At 34.9% G+C, this 23,709-nt stretch overlaps 1 protein-coding gene across 3 annotated transcripts; it reads left to right on the top strand.

Annotated features, from left to right (window-relative positions):
- On the top strand, positions 325 to 10,348 carry LOC109850835 (ABC transporter I family member 19). 3 transcript variants are annotated; one of them, XM_020420911.1, is made up of 7 exons: positions 325 to 342; positions 426 to 568; positions 7,582 to 7,742; positions 8,360 to 8,411; positions 8,956 to 9,092; positions 9,465 to 9,551; positions 9,844 to 10,348. In XM_020420911.1, the coding sequence occupies exons 2-7, from the start codon at positions 442 to 444 to the stop codon at positions 10,129 to 10,131; spliced, it is 852 nt and encodes a 283-aa protein (XP_020276500.1). In that variant the 5' UTR covers positions 325 to 342; positions 426 to 441; the 3' UTR covers positions 10,132 to 10,348. The 3 variants fall into 3 exon arrangements, with proteins under 3 accessions (XP_020276500.1, XP_020276492.1, XP_020276506.1); XM_020420903.1 differs by lacking the exon at positions 325 to 342 and having other exon boundaries at positions 349 to 568; XM_020420917.1 differs by lacking the exons at positions 325 to 342; positions 426 to 568 and adding an exon at positions 6,691 to 6,915.

Genomic DNA, 23,709 nt, shown 5'->3' with positions numbered 1-23,709 from the left:
AATGTTTAAGTGTTTTGCAACTAGACCCTCTTATTAGCATTAGGTTGAAGGATTTGGGGAGCTAATTTCAAAATATGAAGATTTATTGGACCAATTCAAAACACTTATAAAATTTTGAGGACTAATTTTGGAAATATGAAGTCTGGGGGAATAATATTGACAAACCCCTTAATAGAAGTTAGAATAGGATATTGGGCTTAATATGGAGAGAGAGAAAAAAATTTACGGTAGTTCTGTGCAAAACCCACAAAGTTGGGATACTTTTGTGAAATTGACCTTTCCCCTTCACCTACCAACCGTCCATTTGAGGGAGCTTGTGGCGGGAGTGCGTCTACGTACTGGGCACGCACTCGCTCTCATTACTTCGTCAATCCCATAAATTCTCGTTCAAAACCCTAATTTTATACATTCTCGATCTTTTTCAGATCGAGAGATCGTAGAATGGGAGGGGGAATCGAGGTCAGCGGGCTTCAGTTCGCGTACGATGGCCAGCCGCCAATCTTCGCCCAGTTCAATCTCAACATCGCCCCTGGATCTCGCTGCCTCCTCATCGGTGCCAATGGATCTGGTAAATTCCCCCCATTTCTCTCGAAACCCTAGTTTTCTGCAGATCTTAGACGCGAAAACCCTAAAATGAGAGCAGATCTAGTTAATTTGGGAATAAGAACCCTAATTTTTCCTAAATTAGAATTCTTAACAGAAGATGTAGAGTTTTTGTTATAATAGACCCTTAATTCTTTCTAAAGTTCTAGCGATGTACAGATTGAGAAGGCCCAACAAATTTAAAGATCTGCTAAGCTTTGGGATTCGGAGGCGATCAACAAGGCGATTTTTTCTCGTTGATCTTAGATTTTCTTCTGGGATCTGAGATTTTCAGGAAATCTTCGAGTCTAGGGTTTCTTTTCTCAATCTTCATTTTTCGTTTTTCTCGTTGATTTTGGATTTTTCCTGTTTTCTTGTTCTTTTTTTGGTCTGGGATGGATTTTTTGGGAATGGATTTGGGTCATGGGCCGAATCCAAAGGAATTCGTGGCCCGCAATATTTGGGGAGAGCATTATTTTTCTTCTGTTTCGAAATTTTCTGAGCCCAATCATTCTCTTCAAACTCAAGGTGAGAAAACTAGGGTTAAGTTTGATGAACTAGGGTTAAAGTTTGCGGTGGGGATTGATCCATCGCGGAGATCCCAAGAAGAACTGAAGGAAGATATTTCTAAAGGGGAATGGGTGAATGTTGTGAAGAGAAACCCTAAATCGCCGCCTCCCCAAAATTCTCTTTCTTCTCCTCGTGTTCTTTCGGCAGAATTCATCAGAAAGAATCATCTGTGTTTTCGTTGTGGAGGATTGAAGCATATGGCGAAAGATTGCAGAGACCCAATTGTCTGCTTCAATTGTCAAGAAACAGGTCATGAAGCAAGAAATTGTAGAGCTTTTGACCGTAACAGTGGTAGATCTAATATCAGAGGTCGTGGTTTTGGTGGAAGAGGATCTTATGATGGTGGTCGTGGTTCTTTTGGGGGTCGAGGATCTGGAGGACGAAATATTGGGGGTAGAGGCTTTAGAGGAAGACCTGGACAGATTCTTGGTCGGGCTCAGGTGATCGTCCTCGTTTTACTACTGCTATTTTAAAATTTGAAGGGGAAGTTAATTCTAGTTTTCAGAAGTTTAGAAACTTTGCTATAGTTTCTTTTGTTGAAGGAGGTAATATTTCTCTGGAAAGATTAGAATTGGATTTGAGAGCTTATTTTCCTATGAATAAGCACTGGGATGTGAGGTTGTTTACTAATGGTGAAGTTTTGGTTAAAATTCAACCATGGAAACAAATGGATGATCTGATTAGAATGGGGGTAATCAACTTGAGATCGTGTAAAATTAAATTTAGAAGATGGAGTGCTTGAGAAGGAAATGTGGTAGAAAAAAGAAAATCATTTGTGTGGATTAAAATGAAAAATGTTCCACCTCATCTGTGGAATAAAGAATCTTTTGGCTTGATGGTTAAGCCTTTTGCTGATCTTGTTGAATTGGATTCATTAACAAATGCATGTACAGAGTTTGTGGATGCTGTAATGTTGGTTTGTTGCTTAGAGTATATAGACATTCCTAAAATTCTGAAGGTTGTTGTTGGAAAGAATCAATATAACATTGAAGTTTCTATCATGTCTATTATGGGTGAAGCAAATGAAGGGGAAAAGAAAAAACAAAAGGTGGACCAACTGGATGATACTAACCAAAGTTCTTATCAAGATAAATGGTTTAAAGGAAGGATAGTGGATCTGGTTCTTCTTCTCTGAAAGGATCTGAAACCACTTCATGGAATGTTAAGCAAGACTTGAGGAATAATCCATGGAATTCTCCTGCTGCCAGATTATGGGCTGATGCAAAAGTTTTCTATCAGAATAAAAAATCTGAGGGGAACTTGGGGAGAGAAGATATCATTAGATGTTGATGTGGAGCAACAACTAGAACAGGTGGTAACTGATGTGGAAGATTATTTTGAGCAGCTGATTGATCTGGGGGTTGAACAACAGTCAAAACAGGTAAAGATGAATGATATTGGAGTTCTTCCTGATCAAATAATGGATTGTGGTGAGGGTAATGGTGAAGAAGTTGAAAAGAATTCTCAATGTAAAAAGGAGTCTAATATGACTCTTATCAGGGAAGATATGACAGATTTCAAAGAGGGAGAGATTTCTTTTAATGAAGAAAGTTCTGCTAAGAATGATAATAGTGAGGCTGATAAATGGATAATTCTTCCAAAGCATTCCAGCATTGAGGAAATCTCAGAGAAGGAAGAGGATATTCCTATTATTCAACCTCTGAACTCTTTACCACCCATGGAATATGAAGCTGTTCCTAACGTTACTTTTGTCAGAAGATGTTCAAGGTTTGTGGATATGGAACCCATGTCTGCACTGGATAGGGCTACATCCAGAGCTGCAAAGAAAAATATCTTACTGAATATTCCAGGTGCCTCTGCTAGTGGATCAGGTGAAAGCTCTTCTTCTTTGGGCTCTAATTTTGTTCCAATTCTTTTTGATGCTTGTTCTAATAAGCAGTTACAAAATTATGCTTCTAAATGTGCCATCATTCTTGAGCCTCAAGGGAATTTTGATCCCCTTGAAAAAGTGAGGCAGATGGAACAGGAGAGAGCTACTTTTGAGTAGGCTCCAGTTTTGATTTGAGGAGTTTGTTTTGTTGTCTATGTTAGTTACATGGAATGTTAGAGGATTGGGCTTGAGCTCAAAAAGATTTGGAGTTAAAGATTTTTGTCAAATGAATAAATTTGAAATTATTTGTTTGCAAGAGACAAAGTTAAGTTGTTGTACTGACAATATTTTTAAAACTCTGGGAGGTAACATATATGATTGGGCTTTTGTACCTTCTAATGGGGCTTCTGGTGGAATTATGGTTGGCTGGAATAACAATGTTTGGAAGAAAAATCAGGAAATTGCTGGTAAACATGTTTTGTCAGTTATGTTAAAAAATAAGAAGAATGGCTTTACATGGACCATCTCTTCTGTATATGGTCCTCATTGTAATAAGGAGAGAGTTCTTTTTTGGCAAGAACTGAGAGATGTTAAAAACTCTTTTTCTGGACCTTGGGTTGTGGTTGGTGATTTTAATGTCACTATTAATTCTGCAGAAAGGAAAGGGAAAACTAATCACAGAAAAGATATGGAAGATTTTAAAGAAGTGATTAATGAGTTGGAATTAATTGATAGTCCTCTTCGTGGAAGAAAGTTTACTTGGACAAATAAAAGAAGATCTCCTTCTATGGCTAGACTTGACAGAGTTTTCTTTAACTCTGAATGGGAAGATTTCTTTCCTTTTTCTAAACAACAAGGTCTTAGTAGCCAGTTATCTGACCATGCTCCTATTAGTTTTGACTTTGGGGAAAATCAACAGCAAGTAAAAATTTTTAGATTTGAAAAAATTTGGCTACAGTCTGATGATTTTATGAAAAGTGTACCTATCTGGTGGAATTGTGCTCCTAAGAGTGAATCTGCTGCTAAAAACATGGTGGGTAAACTAAGATTTATGAGAAAGTGTATCAAGCAATGGGTACATTTAAAGTTTTATAGTGTTAAACAAAAAAAGAAAGATCTGTTGGACAGTCTGTTAGAATGGGATATTATGGAGGAGAATAGAGATTTAGAGGATGATGAAGTAATAAAAAAAAATGAGATTATCATTCAATTAAATGAGATCCTGCTTCAAGAGGAGCAAATGTGGAAACAAAGATCAAAAGCTCATTGGCTTAAAGAAAGGGATAACAATACTGCATATTTTCATAAAATTGCCAATGGTAGGAAGAGGAATAATTTGATTTCTTCCATCATGCATAATGATGTTGAAGTAAGTTCTGAGTTTGGTATAGCTCAGATTTTTTCAGAACATTACAAACAGATATTTGGTCAAAAGGTGTCTCATAGATGTCAGCTAGATTGGAATGGTTTATTCCCTTTTGTTGATTGGAGTCCTAGGGATATTGAAATTCCTTTTTCTGAGGAAGAAATTCATAAAGCCATTTTTGATATGAATGGTGATAAGTCCCCTGGTCCTGATGGTTTTCCTGCTTTGTTTTTCCAAGTCTTTTGGGAGATTGTGAAAAGGGATATTATGAGGCTTTTTGAGGAATTTTATGAAGGTAATTTGGAGATTAACAGAATTAACTATGCTCATATTGTACTTATTCCAAAGAAAAATGAGGCTAACACTGTTAATGATTTTAGACCTATCAGTCTCCTTAATGTGATTTACAAAATTATTACAAAAGTTTTGACAAATAGATTAAACCCCAAACTTGAGTGACTTATTGATTCAGTTCAGTCTGGTTTCATTAAGAACAGATTGCTGATTGATGGGGTAGCTGCAGCTCAAGAGATCATTGATGACTGTTTCCAAAATAATAAAAAAGGAGGAATTCTTTTAAAATTAGACTTTTCAAAAGCCTATGATATGTTAGACTGGGATTTTATGTTGGAGGTTTTAAAGGCTAAAAACTTTGGTGAGAAATGGATTAATTGGATGAATATGTGTTTAAAAGGAGGCATGTCTGCTATTACTATCAATGGTAAACCTGGAAGTTGGATTATGTCTAAAAGAGGGGTTCGTCAAGGAGATCCTTTGTCACCACTTCTTTTTGTGTTGGCAGCTGATGCTTTTATCAGAATGTTGTCTTTAGCAGTTAACTCTTATCTTATTGAAGGCTTAGGCCCTGTTAATATGGATCATAAAATTGTTTGTTTACAGTATGCTGATGATACATTGATTTTTTGTAAAAATAAAAGAGAACAGTTAATAGTGTTGAAACTGATTTTGTATTGCTTTGAGTTGGCATCAGGGTTAAAGATTAATTTCAATAAGAGTGTTCTTATCACTCTTGAGAATAATGAACCTTTACAAAAGAATTTGGCTATTATGTTGAATTGTAAAAGTGGAAATTTTCCTATTACTTATCTTGGAGTGTCTTTAAGGCCTGGTAAATTGAAGAAAAATGACTGGCTCCCTTTGATTGATAAAATTGAAAGGAGATTATCTTTGTGGAAAGGCAAATCTTTATCTAGAGGAGGTAGACTAGTTTTAATCAACTCAGTTCTATCTTCTATGCCAATTTTCTGGCTTTCTTTTTATCTTTTTCCTTCATGGATCATTGATAAAATTGATAAAGTGAGGAGAAGATTCTTATGGACTGGATCTTTAGACAACAAAAAATGTACTAATTTGGTGAAATGTGAGGAGATATGTAGACCTAGACACTGTGGTGGTTTAGGTATAATAAATTTGAGAATCATGAATAAAGCTCTTTTAGGTAAATGGCTTTGGAAATGGTTTGATGGAAGGCCTGGCATTTGGAAACAAATTAGTTTTTACAAATATTTTGAAAAGAAAAGCTGGACAGATTATATTCATTCTGGGAGAAAACTTCTATCATGCTTTTGGAGAAATTTTAGTGTTAATTTTGAAAGTTTTCTATGCAATTCTCAGGTGGAAGTTGGAAATGGAAACCATACTTTGTTTTGGCTGGACAAATGGTTAGGCTCATTTACTCTGTCTTCTTTATTTCCATCCTTATTTGCTATAACTTTGTATCCTTTTGCTGCTATTAATAGCATGTTAAAAAAAGAGGATAATATGTGGAGATGGAACATTCAGTTTAAGAAAGAAGTAGTTGGGGTTCTGGTTCCCCAATACTGTTCTATGATGAGATTAATAAATTCCAGTTGTTTAGAGCAAAGGGAGGATACAAGGAAATGGCTTTGGGAAACAAAAGGGAATTTCACAGTGAGGTCTTTCTATCAAGTTTTAATTGATGGGGCTGTATGATATGATTGTGCAAATTTATGGCAGCTTCCTATCCCTTTAAAAGTGAAAGTTCTAGTTTGGTTGGCACTTAGACAAAGCTTAAATACAAAGGATGTGCTGGAAAAGAAAGGAGTCCTCTTGGATAAAACTTGCTGTTTATGTTCTAAATTGGAGGAGAATCATACACATCTTTTCATCAAATGTGAGTTTGTTTACTCAATATGGAGATCGATTCAATTCAAATTGGAGACTGAGAATACTTTTAGTTTAGACTCTTTGAAAGATATTTGGCTTAATTGGAAGACTGGAGATATTGCGAATAGTAAACTGAAAAGGGATGTGATCATTTGCTCTTTGGTCTGGTGCATTTGGCAAGAACGTAACGATAGAATTTTTTCAGATAAAAAGAAGAAGTCCCTTGAGCTCTTGAACAAAATTATGACCTTCGCAACTTTTTGGCTAGGTGCTGAAAGAGTCTCTGCTCGAGCTGCTAGACTGAAGGAGAGGCGGAAAAAGAGGAATGCTGTTAACCTCCAAGCTGCTGGAGTGGCCAGAAATGAAGATAGAAATGTGGAGAGTTTGGTGATTCAGCTAGAGTGATGAGATACAAAAGGTGCAGCTGTGATGTTTTTTGTTTTCTAAAACTAAAATCTCAGTTACATTGTGAACTGCTCTTCTTTTGGTCTTTTGTTAGATCTTTTTTGATCTTCCCTCTTTTGAGTATGTACAGAGGGGTGGTGTTTTTCTTCTTTGTATGTAGTTGCTGATATGGACTATAATACTCACTCTTGGTTGAGGGTGAGTATTTTATGTAACAACCATTTTTGTTAATTTAGCTGGCTGGATTACCTTTGTGGTAATCCATCCTTTTTCTCAAAAAAAAAAATTCTTTCTAAAGTTTATATCAGGCCCCCAAATATTCATATTTCTAATATCTAATGGTATCACAAATTCTGTTAAGTCGTCTAAATAACACCTCCGAATCTATTAATTTGTTATTTTTTCCGAATTCTTTCTTAATTTCAAATTAAATCCCGAATCTTCATACTTTTAATTTACAACCCAAATCTCTTATGTTTGTCAATAAAAAGTTGATGATGCTTACCAGGAGTGTACAACCCCGAGATTTGGGGGTATAAATAAGAAATATGAAGACTTGGAGGCTTAATGCATAAAATAAAAAATAATTTAAAGCTAATTTGAAAAGCCTAAAGATGCAAGCCTTTTATTTTGGGGGTATATGTCAAAAATCTTTGGTAACATATCATATTTCATGCAGGTAAGACCACTTTGTTGAAGATTTTAGCAGGAAAGCATATGGTTGGAGGAAGAGATGTTGTTCAAGTCCTCAGTTGTTCTGCGTTTCATGATACACAACTGGTTTGTAGTGGTGATCTTGCCTATCTCGGAGAATCTTGGAGCAAAACAGTTAGTGCTGCTGTGAGTTTTTAAACATTTGATGTATGAATTTCATGTATAGATCCATAATGCTGGACATTGAGCCCACTTTCTATTTGAAAAGAGCATAATACTTGAAATTGTAATTTCTAAGGAAATAGCAAAAGCATCTATTTTCGGAATGCCCTTTACCATTTTGTTATGTAAGGATGTCTTGGCTTGGAAAAGAATTCAGATGCGTCATCTTAAGATTTAGTCCCTCTAACTATTAGACCAAACTCTGAAGTTATGGTGAGGGTCGAGGATTATATTTTTATGTTCTGAAACCTGGACTCATGCAGCGGCATTAATTTTTATATTCTAGCAATGCATGTGGTCTAGTGACAATTATGTGTTAATGATGTCATTACACGCTAGAGATCTTTCTTATTGTAGCTTTCTGGAAGGGGAAAAAAGGTAATTATGTGAAAACTCCAAAATCAGAACTTAAGCTAACTAGAAACTAAGGAGTTACAGTAATATAAATCTTCCAAACAATTTATTCTCTCAGACATTTGGTGATTAATTTTGCGTTCATGTTTACATGTTCTTGAACATTCTTCACCTGCCAATTAATTCTTGATATTATAAGTTACTCAAGAAACATTATAAATTTTCAGGGTGATGTTCCGCTCCAAGGTGATTTCTCTGCCGAGCACATGATTTTTGGAGGTAAGTTATTATGTATAACAGTATAAGCAATATATTATGCCCATGTTCTTGATATAAAGTACTCATTCTTGGGTCATTTACCAGCAAATACAACTATAAACCCTTCAACCCAATTTTTTGGAGTTGGATACATGAATCCTTATTCTCCATTCCTGTACTTTCTCATAGTTAACTACTATGGTTTCAGATGAATCTAGTTAATTACTTACTTAAAGGTGACATTAAGAGGATTCCCCGTGTTTAACTTCTTCATTTGCAAACTCATGATAAATCGGCCTTTGTGCTTACTGTTTAAGTGACATCTATATGACATTTTTAATAGCACTTGCCATTTAGCCTCTAATAATACTACTTTGCCTCAGAGTTTTACTAAGTTATGATATGAAATTTTTTCGGGGGTGCATTTATATGGTTGTTTTCAACTCACAAGTCAATTAGATGTTTTTTTTTCCTGGTAAGATTTCTCTGAGAAGAAAGCAGAGAGTTAAAGAATGTAAAACTTTAGAAATTGCTTTACTTATGCTGGTTTTGTTTCTCTTAACAGTTGAAGGAATTGATCCTCTTAGAAGAGAGAAATTGATCGATCTGCTTGATATCGATCTGCAGTGGCGGATGCATAAAGTTTCTGATGGACAGCGCCGTCGTGTTCAAATTTGCATGGGACTTCTCCATCCATACAAGGTATTAAAAAAAAGAAAAAAAAACTTTGTAATGAGCAGGCATAACTTCTGGCCATGGCCCTAAGGTTCTTTTGCACTTACCAGTTTCTTGTATATTATTACCTTGAGTAATTTTTCTATCTCCTGTATTTTTCCTTTTGTTTATTACATGAATGAACCTTGCAACTTTTTCATGTAGATGGTCTTCTGAGCAATAACTACTTTGGAATATGTCTATAAATGTCCTATTAATTAGTGATCCAAGCTTACAGATAATTTATCTTTTGATATCTATCATTCTCACTAGAAAACACATGGTTTCATGCTTGTTCTTCAAATTCATGCATCTCTTTTTACCTTATTGACTTGGCCTGCCCTACTCTGTAACGTGCAGGTGCTATTGTTAGATGAAGTCACAGTTGATCTAGATGTTGTCACAAGAATGGATCTCCTCGAGTTCTTCAAGGAGGAGTGTGAGCAGGTTAGAGTGACACTATCTGTTACATGTCTATTGAATTAGGATCAATTTAACAGCTTGAGGACTAATTCAGAACTGGCCTAGTCCAGATTTGTTCTGGATGGGGGAATGGAAAAATCCTGGCCTGTAATCGGTCAAAAATTAGCCTAACAAAACCTGAGTAAGTCCTGGTTCGGTTTTTTGCCAACCTGGGCTTAATCCTGGTCCTTCTGTTGTTCCACTTAACCTGATTATCTCAAGTTGCCAAATACTACCTTACTTTCCACTCGTTGAACTCTTCAATATCTCTTTGCAGAGAGGAGCTACTATTGTCTATTGCACTCATATATTTGATGGACTTGAGACATGGGCCACACACCTAGCTTACATTCAAGAGGGTGAGTTGAGAAGATGCACAAAAATGGAAGATATACATGAACTTGAAAAGGCTGATAACTTGCTCTCAGTGGTTGAATCATGGCTTCGTTCTGAGACCAAGCTACCGAAAAAGGAACCCATAAAATCCTCTATCCTATCAAGAGGAGCTTCACCCTTTGATTCATCTCCTTTCAAATCATCCCGACATATGGCATACTATCGCTGAATCATGAAGCCATCAGCTATCATTACTATAAATCAGTTAAGACCACAATATGCCTTCCAACACAGAAAATTTAGTTGAATTGTTTGTTGTGTATACATGATCGATAACTTACAATAAGTTTGTTAATTTGGATGGTGTCGATTATGTATAATTTTTTTAAGGATATATCTTTTGAGTTAAAAGTCGTAAAATTTACGGTATCGTCATGTTTGTGTTCCTTTTCTCTAGTATGTAGATGTGATTGCAATGGAATTTTTCTTTTGCATCAGTCTATGTTATCTGTCTCTAGGATTCACGCACGTCCTGTTCAATGTATACTCCGTTTGTGTTTCTAAAAGTGTCTTCTACCACAACAAAACTCCAAAGTTGCATGGGAAATTAAGGGTTACAATTTTATACTCTAAAGTTTGCTTGAAGGTTGACAATTGTCTCAACCTCTTTTATATGAATCAAAACTTCAAATAATTGCATATGCAAGTTGTTTGGTAGCTTTGCAACTGGAGCTGTTGCAAGTGTTGTTACGTGCAACTATGCCATTTTTATCCAGTTGCATGTGTTTGTTTCATTGCAATTGATCACTTGCAGTTGCAAAACCCTTTAGTTGTAGCTTTTGACGTGTAGCCATTTTTTGCTATAAGTGAAGTTGCAACCTTTTTTGCTATAAGTGAAGTTGCAACCAAAATGAACTGCAAATCCATTTAAGTTGGAATTGTAGTTGCAACAAATTATTTTATCAAGATTATTTAAAAAAAATAATTTTTCCAAAAAAATAGTTTTTTAAAAGTATATTCTTTTTTTGAAAATTATTAGTTTTTTTGAAAATATTAGTTTTTGCAAAATATTATTTATTTTGGACATATTGTTCCCTCAAAAATGTTATTCTTTCATAACTATTATTTATTCTTAACATATTATCTATTCAAGAATATTATTTTTTTTTAAAATCATTTGATGCCAAAATTATTTTTTTCAAAAACATTATTATTTTCAGAAAACATTATTTTTCCAAATATAACATATTTCAAAAATATTATTTCTTCTAAAACTATTATTTTATTTATACAAAATAAATTTTCTAAAAGTATTATTTTTTTAGAAAAATAATAAGTTTTGCTAAATGTAGAAATTTCTCATATTTTTTATAAAAAAGTATATTGTTTTATTAAAATAATATCATTCTACTACAAAAATTATATTTGGGTAAATATTTTCTTGATAAAGTAATGTGACGTTTTCCAAAATATCATTTTTTAAAATGTTTTTTTTAAATCTCATAATATTATTTTTAATTCTCAAGTTTAAAACTGTTAAAAAATAATTGAAAAACAAATTGCATATAAGGAGTCACAAGCACAACAAAATCACTGCCACCGCAAGTCGTGAAATTTAAAAATTGAACCAAACAGCTGCAACTCTATAGTTGCATGTAAAAACAGTTTACAACAATTTGGTTACATGGAAGTGTCATTTGCATTGCGGCTACATTTGCAAGCGAACAAATACCTCTATAAATATAATGCAACTATCATTTGCATGCAACTTATATTTACTAAAACCATGTAGCTTTATATATTTTTGCACCACTTGGTTTTCCGTTAAACACAGAAACAATGCCCACAACATTTGCATCCTAAAAGTGTTAAAACAGAAGAGCATGTATCATGTGGTCATCTCCATGAACTCCTCATCCTTCAGTAGGGCACGTATTCATGGAGTGGCGTAGCCAGAATTATTTTTTGCCCTGAGCGAAAAATAAAGATGGTCTACGAGTATATCGTGAGGGAGAGGAGGGAGGCGCGGGAGAGGGAGGAGGGCTGGAGATTGCTGAGATGGAGGTCCTGAAAGAGGAGGGAGAGGAGGTTGGATCTGTGGGAGAGGGAGGTGAAGTGACGGGAGAGGAGGAGAAGCGAGGGGAGGAGGGAGAGGTCGTGGGAGAGGCGGGGTTTCTTGTCCTGGGCAGCTGACCAGGGCAAGCAAGCTCTTGCTACGCCCCTGCTCATGGTCTCCTTCGCCAAATACACATCCCAGCTCTGTACGTACTCCCCTCCTCCGCCCCCTGATAAACCCCAACGCTCACATCCGACGTGTTTAACTCTCCGGTCCCGATAGCCAACGGCCTCCCTCATCCGAAACCATTCCCCAAACACAACACCTCGGCGGCCCCACAGTCAAAATCGCCAATATTCCTTTATCATCCTTGTCAGTTGCCACGGTAAAATAAACTCCCCGCTTCTTGCTCTAATTCTCTGCTTCTCTGTAACACTCTCTCTTCATGAAAAAGACGCTACCTATTTATTTCAGTGTCATCGCTACACTCCGCAACCCTTTCCCTGTCAATTCTCCGGCAGGGGTCACTCCGACGGGTCACGCCAAATGCATTACCAAGATAAGATTTGCGGACTGGGTGCCGCTTTAGAAGCTGCAGGGAGCGGAATCTGACTAGTATTATGTGCAAGGCTGGTGCTTCTGGTCCGTGTTTTCGTGCACGGCCGATAGATCGCCATGGTTCGCTGATAATGCCTGCACGTAGAGCGGAAAAGAATTAAATAGTTCATTTAACAGCGGACAAATAGTTTTTTTTGGGAAAAATGTGTCCAGGCCCCAAAAATAGAAACTTTATGTACTGCAGCCCCTCCTAGTTTACCCCATGTGGTTCAGCCCCTTGAAGTGTGACATTTTCTGCTACAGCCCCTTTTTAACAATTATTATATGCCAGCTAAGCTAAAATCCCCAAAATGACCTTATCCCCTCTCCTCAATCCTTCAAACCCAGTTCTCTCTCTCTCTCTCTCTCTCTCTCTCTCCTCTCTCTCTCTCTCTCTCTCTCTCCTCTCTCTTTAAAAACAAGGGCTTTCTCAAGCTCGTCGCCCTGGCCCTCGCCCTCCTCGCCGTCGCCACCTCTGCCCAGGCACCCAAGCCTCCCCTGAGTTCGGCTCCCCTCCTCTCCTCCGCCCGACCTCGTCGCGGTAGCTCGTCGTCGCTCCCCGTCTCGCCCTCGACTACGCCGGAGTTCGCCGCTGCGCCTGCCACTTTTGAACCCTATAGTATGGTAGGCCGGAGGAGGATGACCAAGAGAAAAAAGTGCATGATGCCCAAGAAAAGTGAAAATGAAGGAGCTGCAGGCACAAGGCCACTCTTTTTTTTTGGAATTTAATGAGAAGTCACTGCTTGTTAAGGAGATTGTTAGTCAAGATGGCGAAGAGATGTCTGTTGGGTTTGAAATTTTAAGAGCTGATCTTGGTGCTGGAGCTGAGGAAGGAGATGGCGAAACTTTTTTTGATAAATTTGATGTTGGTATTCTTATCTTTGCTTGGATTTTGTTATGGAGTATTCTCCCTGAAGAAATGTTGAATGCCTTAACTTGCAGGAATTTGATGCTAAAATTTGATGTTGGTATTCTTATCTTTGCTTGGATTTCATGTTCGTGTTAGTTCTAACTCAGTTCATGTTAGCTCAAAATAGTTAGTGTTCTAATTTAGAACTAACAAGAACTGAGTTAGAACTAACAGGAACTGAGTTATAACTAACATAAACCCAGTTAGACCTAACATGAGTTAGAACTAATTGGAAAGCGGGAGTCGTGCTCAAGCCGTGAAATGCCGCGTGCGATGTCCTCAAGGAAGCAAAACACTTAAATAATTTTATTTGCATATAAGTTGGCTCGATAACCCGTATAATAGGTATCCAAACCGATGGTTCTGGGACTAAATTCATACCACAAATGCTCTCATTCTCTACCCACTGATTTTTTTGTCTTTCATGTTCCATGATCACATACTAATTTGGATTTAGCATTTTTATTTTATATGCTTTTTAGAATTAGTGCAGCATTATTCCAAAAACCGACGCCCAAATCCTGCTGTATCACGGCTGTTCCTCTCTTCGCTCCTCGCAAATCCTTGTCGTGTTGTTAACAACGTCGACACGATCACTGAAATCACCATATTCTTTCGATAATTAATTCACTAATCAATGCATAATGCGCATTTGGGAGTTTGCAACATCTGCAGAAAGCTTTCTTGTGCCATTTCGTAACTATCATTGTATAAATTAGAACTAACTTGGTATAAATTAGAACTAACATGGTATAAATTAGAACTAACGTGGTTAAAATTAGAACTAATTTGTTATAAATTAGAACTAACTTGTTATAAATTAGAACTAAAGAACTAACTTGTTATAAAATAGAACTAACTTGGTATAAATTAGAACTAACGCGGTATAAAATAGAACTAACGTGGTATAAATTAGAACTAACTTGGTATAAAATAGAACTAACTTGGTATAAAATAGAACTAACGTGGTATAAATTAGAACTAACGTGGTTAAAATTAGAACTAATTTGTTATAAATTAGAACTAACTTGTTATAAAATAGAACTAACTTGGTATAAATTAGAACTAATGTGGTATAAAATAGAACTAACGTGGTGTAAATTAGAACTAACGCGGTATAAAATAGAACTAACGTGGTATAAATTAGAACTAACTTGGTATAAATTAGAACTAACGTGGTATAAAATAAAACTAACGAGGTATAAATTAGAACTAACATGGTATAGAATAGAACTAACACTGTACAGATTAGAACTAACATGCTACAGAATAGAACTAACACTGTATAGATTAGAATTAACACGCTACAGAATAGAACTAACACTGTGTAGATTAGAACTAACACGCTACAGAATAGAACTAACACTGTGTAGATTAGAACTAACATGCTACAGAATATAACTAACACTGTGTAGATTAGAACTAACACGCTACAGAATAGAACTAACACTGTGTTGATTAGAACTAACACACTACAGAATAGAACTAACACTGTATAGATTAGAACTAACACGCTACAGAATAGAACTAACACTATGTAGATTAGAACTAACACGCTACAGAATAGAACTAACACTGTGTAGATTAGAACTAACACGCTACAGAGTTAGTTCTATTTTTATACTAAGTTAGTTCTATTTTATACCACGTTAGTTCTATTTTATACCAAGTTAGATCTATTTTATACTAAGTTAGTTTTATGTTATAACAAGTTAGTTCTAATTTTAACCCCATTAGTTCTAATTTTAACCACTCTCTGTGCGCCTCTCTCATTTGGGTACTGTGGGCTCCAACCAAACAAGTACCTAACAACAAATAATTATAACAAATCACAGGATTGTGATAGTTTCGGAATGGCATTTTTATTTTATATGCTTTTCAGAATTAGTGCACCATTATACCAAAAACCGACGCCCAAATCCTGCTGTATCACGGCTGTTCCTCTCTTCGCTCCTTGCAAATCCTTGTCGTGTTGTTAACAACGTCGACAGGATCACTGAAATCACCATATTCTTTCGATAATTAATTCACTAATCAATGCATAATGCTCATTTGGGAGTTTGCAACATCTGCAGAAAGCTTTCTTGTGCCATTTCGTAACTATCATTGTATAAATTAGAACTAACTTGGTATAAAATAGAACTAACATTGTATAAATTAGAACTAACTTGGTATAAATTAGAACTAACGTGGTATAAATTAGAACTAACGTGGTTAAAATTAGAACTAATTTATTATAAATTAGAACTAACTTGTTATAAATTAGAACTAATATGGTTAAAATTAGAACTAACGTGGTATAAAATAGAACTAACTTGGTATAAATTAGAACTAACGCACTATAAAATAGAACTAACATGGTATAAATTAGAACTAACTTGGTATAAATTAGAACTAACGTGGTATAAATTAGAACTAACGTGGTATAAATTAGAACTAACGCGGTATAAAACAGAACTAACGTGATATAAATTAGAACTAACTTGATATAAATTAGAACTAACGCGGTATAAAATAGAACTAACATGGTATAAATTAGAACTAACATGGTATAGAATAGAACTAACACTGTGCTGATTAGAACTAACACGCTATAGAATAGAACTAACACAGTATAGATTAGAACTAACACGCTATAGAATAGAACTAACACTATGTAGATTAGAACTAACACGCTACAGAATAGAACTAACACTGTGTAGATTAGAACAAACACGCTACAGAATAGAACTAACACTGTGTAGATTAGAACTAACACGCTACAGAATAGAACTAACACTGTGCAGATTAGAACTAACACGCTACAGAATAGAACTAACACTGTGTAGATTAGAACTAACACGCTACAGAATAGAACTAACACTGTGTAGATTAGAACTAACACGCTACAGAATAGAACTAACACTGTGTAGATTAGAACTAACACGCTACAGAATAGAACTAACACTGTGTAGATTAGAACTAACACGCTACAGAATAGAACTAACACTGTGTAGATTAGAACTAACACGCTACAGAATAGAACTAACACTGTGTAGATTAGAACTAACACGCTACAGAGTTAGTTCTATTTTTATACTAAGTTAGTTCTATTTTATACCACGTTAGTTCTATTTTATACCAAGTTAGATCTATTTTATACTAAGTTAGTTTTATGTTATAACAAGTTAGTTCTAATTTTAACCCCATTAGTTCTAATTTTAACCACTCTCCGTGCGCCTCTCTCATTTGGGTACTGTGGGCTCCAACCAAACAAGTACCTAACAACAAATAATTACAACAAATCACAGGATTGTGATAGTTTCGGAATGGCATTTTTATTTTATATGCTTTTTAGAATTAGTGCAGCATTATACCAAAAACCGGCGCCCAAATCCTGTTGTATCACGGCTGTTCCTCTCTTCGCTCCTTGCAAATCCTTGTCGTGTTGTTAACAACGTCGACACGATCACTGAAATCACCATATTCTTTCGATAATTAATTCACTACTCAATGCATAATGCGCATTTGGGAGTTTGCAACATTTGTAGAAAGCTTTCTTGTGCCATTTCGTAACTATCATTGTATAAATTAGAACTAACTTGGTATAAAATAGAACTAACATTGTATAAATTAGAACTAACTTGGTATAAATTAGAACTAACGTTGTATAAATTAGAACTAACGTGGTATAAATTAGAACTAACGTGGTTAAAATTAGAACTAATTTGTTATAAATTAGAACTAACTTGTTATAAATTAGAACTAATATGGTTAAAATTAGAACTAACGTGGTATAAAATAGAACTAACTTGGTATAAATTAGAACTAACGTGCTATAAAATAGAACTAACATGGTATAAATTAGAACTAACTTGGTATAAATTAGAACTAACGTGGTATAAAATAGAACTAACGTGGTATAAATTAGAACTAACACGGTATAAAATAGAACTAACGTGGTATAAATTAGAACTAACTTGGTATAAATTAGAACTAACGCGGTATAAAATAGAACTAACATGGTATAAATTAGAACTAACATGGTATAGAATAGAACTAACACTGTGCTGATTAGAACTAACACGCTACAGAATAGAACTAACACTGTATAGATTAGAACTAACACGCTACAGAATAGAACTAATACTATGTAGATTAGAACTAACACGCTACAGAATAGAACTAACACTGTGTAGATTAGAACTAACACGCTACAGAATAGAACTAACACTGTGTAGATTAGAACTAACACGCTACAGAATAGAACTAACACTGTGTAGATTAGAACTAACACGCTACAGAATAGAACTAACACTGTGTAGATTAGAACTAACACGCTACAGAGTTAGTTCTATTTTTATACTAAGTTAGTTCTATTTTATACCATGTTAGTTCCATTTTATACCAAGTTAGTTCTATTTTATACTAAGATAGTTTTATGTTATAACAAGTTAGTTCTAATTTTAACCCCATTAGTTCTAATTTTAACCACTCTCCGTGCGCCTCTCTCATTTGGGTACCGTGGGCTCCGACCAAATAATTACCTGATAACAAATAATTACAACAAATCACAGGATTGTGATAGTTACAGAATGGCACAAGAAAGCTTTCTGCAGATGCTGCAAACTCCCAAATGCTCATTATGCATTGATTAGTGAATTAATTATCGAAATAATATGGTGATTTTAGTGATCGTGTCGATGTTGTTAACAACACGGCAATGATTTGCAAGGAGCGAAGAGAGGAACAGCCGTGATACAGCAGGATTTGGGCGTCAGTTTTTGGAATGATGCTGCACTAGTTCTGAAAAGCATATAAAATAAAAATGCTAAATCCAAATTAGTATATGATCATGGAACATGAAAGACAAAAAAATCAGTGGGTAGAGAATGAGAGCATTTGTGGTATGAATTTAGTCCCAGAACCATCGGTTTGGATACCTATTATATGGGTTATGGAGCCAATTTATATGCAAATCAAAATAAAAAAGGACAGCTATCAAGATTGTTTAATCTATGACATTACTCACTGGAACTTATATGCAAATCAAATTATTTAAGTGTTTTGCTTCCTTGAGGACATCGCACACGACATTTCACGTCTTGAGCACGACTCCAGCTTTCTAATTAGTTCTAACTCATGTTAGATCTAACTGGGTTTATGTTAGTTCTAACTCAGTTCCTGTTAGTTCTAACTCAGTTCTTGTTAGTTCTAAATTAGAATACTAACTATTTAGAGCTAACATGAACTGAGTTAGAACTAACACGAACACGAAATCCAAGCGAAGATAAGAATACCAACATCAAATTTTAGCATCAAATTCCTGCAAGTTAAGGCATTCAACATTTCTTCAGGGAGAATACTCCATGACAAAATCCAAGCAAAGATAAGAATACCAACATCAAATTTATCAAAAAAAGTTTCGCCATCTCCTTCCTCAGCTCCGCACCAAGATCAGCTCTTAAAATTTCAAACCCAACAGGCATCTCTTCGCCATCTTGACTAACAATCTCCTTAACAAGCAATGGCTTCTCATCAAATTCCAAAAAAAAAAGAGTGGCCTTGTGCCTGCAGCCCCTTCATTTTCACTTTTCTTGGGCATCATTGATAATCATATTTTATTATAATTTTATACCCTTATTATCTATTTTATATGAATAAATATACTACTAATAATTGTTTTTATCTTTAATTACAGGTTAATGAAGAATAAATCTCAAAACCCTCATCTCTCAACAAAAAGCCCATAATTTAATGAAGAAATGAAGCCATGAAGCCCAATGAATTCTTTCAAGTATTTAATAAAGAGATAAATCAAAGCCCAAGCCCAAGAGTCCAAGAAAAGCCCAATGTCCAAAGCCCAAAAGCAAACAACAAGAAGAAGCTGCGGACAGCAAAAGGAGAAGGGCATGCATCGATGCCTGCATTGATGCCTGTATCGATGCCTGCATTGATGCCTGTATCGATGCCTGCATCGATATGCTGAGCAGTTTGTTACGAATCTAAGGCTGAAATTTATTGTTTTTGGATAAGATTTCAATCCAATGGCTCTCATTCACTGATGTTTACTATAAATAGGGGTAGAGAGTGAGGGGTTAGAGGTGTGAAAATTTTGTAAACTCCTTTTGGAGAGGAGAGCTACTCTTAATTGAGAAGGCCTTCCAAAAATTGTAACTTTAGTTGTAATTAATAATAATAATTTTTCCTCTTTAAATTTGTTCTCTCTCCTCTTGTTGAATGATAAGGATGGAGATGAAGAGCAATTTGAAGGTTTGCATTTCTTTTCTCTTTTATTTCTTTTTAGTAATTTCTTTATTATTGCTTATTTGTTAGATTTAAATTCATGCTTGTAGTGTAGATTTATTTTCTTGTCTTTTTATTTCTTTTTGCACTTTAATTTGTAGAATAGATTTATTTTCTTATATTTAATTTTTGTAATATAATTTGTAGTTTAGATTTTTATTTTCTTTGTTGTTAGATTTATTTCTTGTTCATAGTTTAGATTTTTCTTTTCTTTTTGTTTTTGTAATTAGTTCTTTTTCTTGTTTTTATTTCTTAAAGATGTAAATTTAATTCATGTAGGAAGTTTAGAATTATATGAAACTAGTCTAATTTCCTTTATATTGTATGAATTATTCTCTTGCACTTAAAATGTTCATGTTTAGGATAATCAACTAGAGAACTAATCGGTAGAAGAAGAATTTGATAATCTATGCTTATCTTAAATGGTTTGATAGGTTATGCTTATGAATTCTAGGATTATTATCATGTTGTTGTTCTTATCATGAATAGTAATTTTGACTTAGATGATAATTTGATAGGTTACACTTTCCTTAAATGGTTTGATAATCTACGCTTAATAAATCTAAGTTGAAATATGATAAAAAGAGAATTGTTTATATTTTGTAATTGAAATTGGTTAGTTGATTATATTCTAGATTTCTTACCTTTTTTGAATCCTTCATCTTAACTTTCTTAAATTTTCTTTTTATTTTTAGTTTTATTTCTTGATTTTATTAATTCATATTTCTTGCCTTGTGATTTCATTTATTCTTTGATTCTTTCTTCTCTAAAATTCAATTTATTGTCTCTTGCACATAAATCAAAACAACCACTCATCAAAATCACACTTATTCTTTATTCCTAATTGTCACGCAAAAAACATAAGAACCATTTCTAATAATCTCTTAAAATCACCTTCTTCGTGGGATCGATATCTTTTTATACTATAACTTGATAAATTGTGCACTTGCAATTTTGGTACATGTTTATGCCACATCAAGTTTTTGGCGCCGTTGCCGGGTAAGGTGCTAAAATAGGATTTTATTAATTTGATTCTTTAACTTGTGTATTTTTCTTGTGAAGGAACCACTTGGAGCTTGAAAATCTTGGATTGAAGATCAAGAATTTAGAGCTTTGCTTCCGGGTAAGTCCTCTTTCTAGTTTTTAATTCCACCCTCTTTAGTTAGCTTCACAATTAGAGACAATTAGGATTCAAAAAAAAAAGTGAAAGATGAATTTTATCATGCACTCTTTTCTCTTGGTCATCCTCCTCCGGCCTACCATACTATAGGGTTCAAAAGTGGCAGGCACAGCGGCGAACTCCGGCGTAGTCGAGGGCGAGACGGGGAGCGACGGCGAGCTACCGCGACGAGGTCGGGCGGAGGAGAGGAGGGAGGGGAGGCGGCGGCGAACTCGGGGGAGGCTTGGGTGCCTGGGCGGAGGTGGCGACGGCGAGGAGGGCGAGGGCCAGGGTGACGAGCTTGAGAAAGCCCTTGTTTTTAAAGAAAGAGGAGAGAGAGAGAGAGAGAGAGAGAGAGAGAGAGAGAGAGAGCTGGGTTTGAAGGATTGAGGAGAGGAGATAAGGTTATTTTGGAGATTTTAGCTTAGCTGGCATGTAATTATTGCTAAAAAAGGGCTGCAGCACAAAATATCACACTTCAAGGGGCTTAACCATATGGGGGAAACTAGGAGGGGCTGCAGCACATGAAGTTTCTGTTTTTGGGGCCTGGACACATCTTTCCCTTTTTTTTAATTTTAATATTTAGCTACTAAAGAAATAAAAAATAACCAAATGATCTTTAGTTCGTTTGATTATCGAAGGTTAGTCTAGCTAGGATTCATCTCTTATATAGTCTGCATTGTTGCGTGCATATGATGTTATGTTTTTGACTCATTTACATTTTGTAAAATCCAAATTCCGTAATAAATTTGATAAACTTAAAGACACATATGTCAGCTTTTTAATGAAATATTCAAATTACAGATTGATGGATCATGCTCATAAATAAATAGTTAGTTTTCAATTATGAATTTAAATGCTATTTAAAATTGAATAAATAAAATAAAAGTATTTATTTAGCCAAATATAAAAGTATGCTAACTAAACAGTATAATATTTTTAAACAATAAATTATTAATCAAATAAGTATACTGTAATATTAGATAAATGTTCGAGAATATATATTCAGAAAATATCTGTGACCAGATTCCAACTCTAAGAAATTCAGAGAATGATATTTGAGTTTGCATTTGAATTCGAAAATTTTAAATGAATGCAAATATGAACATCTCAGTATTCAATCGCTTGCTGTCTCTATCTGCAGGGGATGAGATCTCGGTGGCAACGACCTCCTCGTCGGCCTTCAGCTTGAGCTTTGATAATCACATTTTATTACAATTTTATACCCTCATTATCTATTTTATATGAATAAATATACTACTAATAATTGTTCTTATCTTTAATTACAGGTTAATGAAGAATAAATCTCAAACTCCAATCTCTCAATAAAAAGCTCTTGATTTAATGAAGAAATGAAGCCATGAAGCCCAATGAATTCTTTCAAGTATTTAATGAAGAAATAAATCAAAGCCCATGCCTAAGAGTCCAAGAAAAGCCAATGTCCAAAGCCCAAAAGAAAATAACAAGAAGAATCTGCGGACAGCAAAAGGAGAAGGGCAGGCATCGATGCCTGCATCGATGGGGGCATCGATGCCAGCATCGATGCCTGCATCGATATACTGGGCAGTTAGTTACGAATCTAAGGCTGAAATTTGTTGTTTTTAGATAAGATTTCAATCCAATGGCTCTCATTCACTGATGTTTACTATAAATAGGGGTAGAGAGTGAGGGGTTAGAGGTGTGAAATTTTTTGTAACTCCTTTTAGAGAGGAGGGCTACTCTTAATTGAGAAGGCCTTCTAAAATTGTAACTTTTTGTTGCAATTGATAATAATAATTTTTTCACCACTTTAAAATTTTCTTCTTCTTCTCTTTGTTGGATGATGAAGATGAAGATGAAAATGAAGAATTATTTGAAGGTTTGCATTTCTTCCTTTTTTCTCTTTTATTTCTTTTTTATTGCTTATTAGTTTAGATTTATTTCTATGCTTGTAGTTAGATTTTATTTTCTTGTTAAATAGCCAAGAGGCTAGAATCCTCTTGCTTTAGATTTATTTCATGCTTATAGAATAGATTTATTTTCTTACATTTAATTCTTATAATTTTATTTTGTAGTTTAGATTTTGTAATTTATTTTGTAGTTAGATTTTAATTTCTTACACTATTCACCTTGAGGCTAGAACCCTCTTGGGTTTAGTTTTTTTTTTGTTTATTTTTCATTTTGTTTGATTCGCCTTTAGGCTAGAACCCTCTAGGGAATCACCCTTTTCTAAGAAGTGGGTTCAATTTTAGATTATCCATATCTATAATTGAATCCACCATCTTTAATTTCTTGCATTTTCTTTTATTCTAGAATTTTGTTCTTCATTCTTGAATTTTTTATTTGTTTCTTGATTTTATTCATTTTTCCTTCTCACCTTATTGTTCATACTCACTCTCATTTACACTTTGCACCTATTTACACACCACTTTCACTCTCTCAATCTCTTCACAATAACATTCACCCATCAATCTTATTTGTCACGCACACAACATAAGAACCGATTTTATATTTTCTCCTACAAAACACCTTCCTCGTGGGATCGATATCTTAAATACTATAACTTGACACGGTTGTGCACTTGCAACCTTTTTGGTACATGTTTATGCCGCATCAAGTTTTTGGCGCCGTTGCCGGGGAAGGTGCTTAAGTAGGTTTTAATTATTTTGGTTCTTTAACTTGTGTGTTTTTTGTGAAGGAAACGTTTGGAGCTTGAAAATCGCGGATTGGAGAATTAGGATTTGAAGATTTCCTTTCGGGTAAGTCCTCTTTCTAGTTTTTAATTCCACCCTTTAGCTACTTCTTCACATTTAGAGACAAT

Source organism: Asparagus officinalis, chromosome 1 (genome assembly GCF_001876935.1).
Source record: "Asparagus officinalis chromosome 1, Aspof.V1, whole genome shotgun sequence".
Classification (NCBI taxonomy): Eukaryota; Viridiplantae; Streptophyta; class Magnoliopsida; order Asparagales; family Asparagaceae; genus Asparagus; species Asparagus officinalis.
This window is presented reverse-complemented; position numbering and strand designations above follow the sequence as displayed.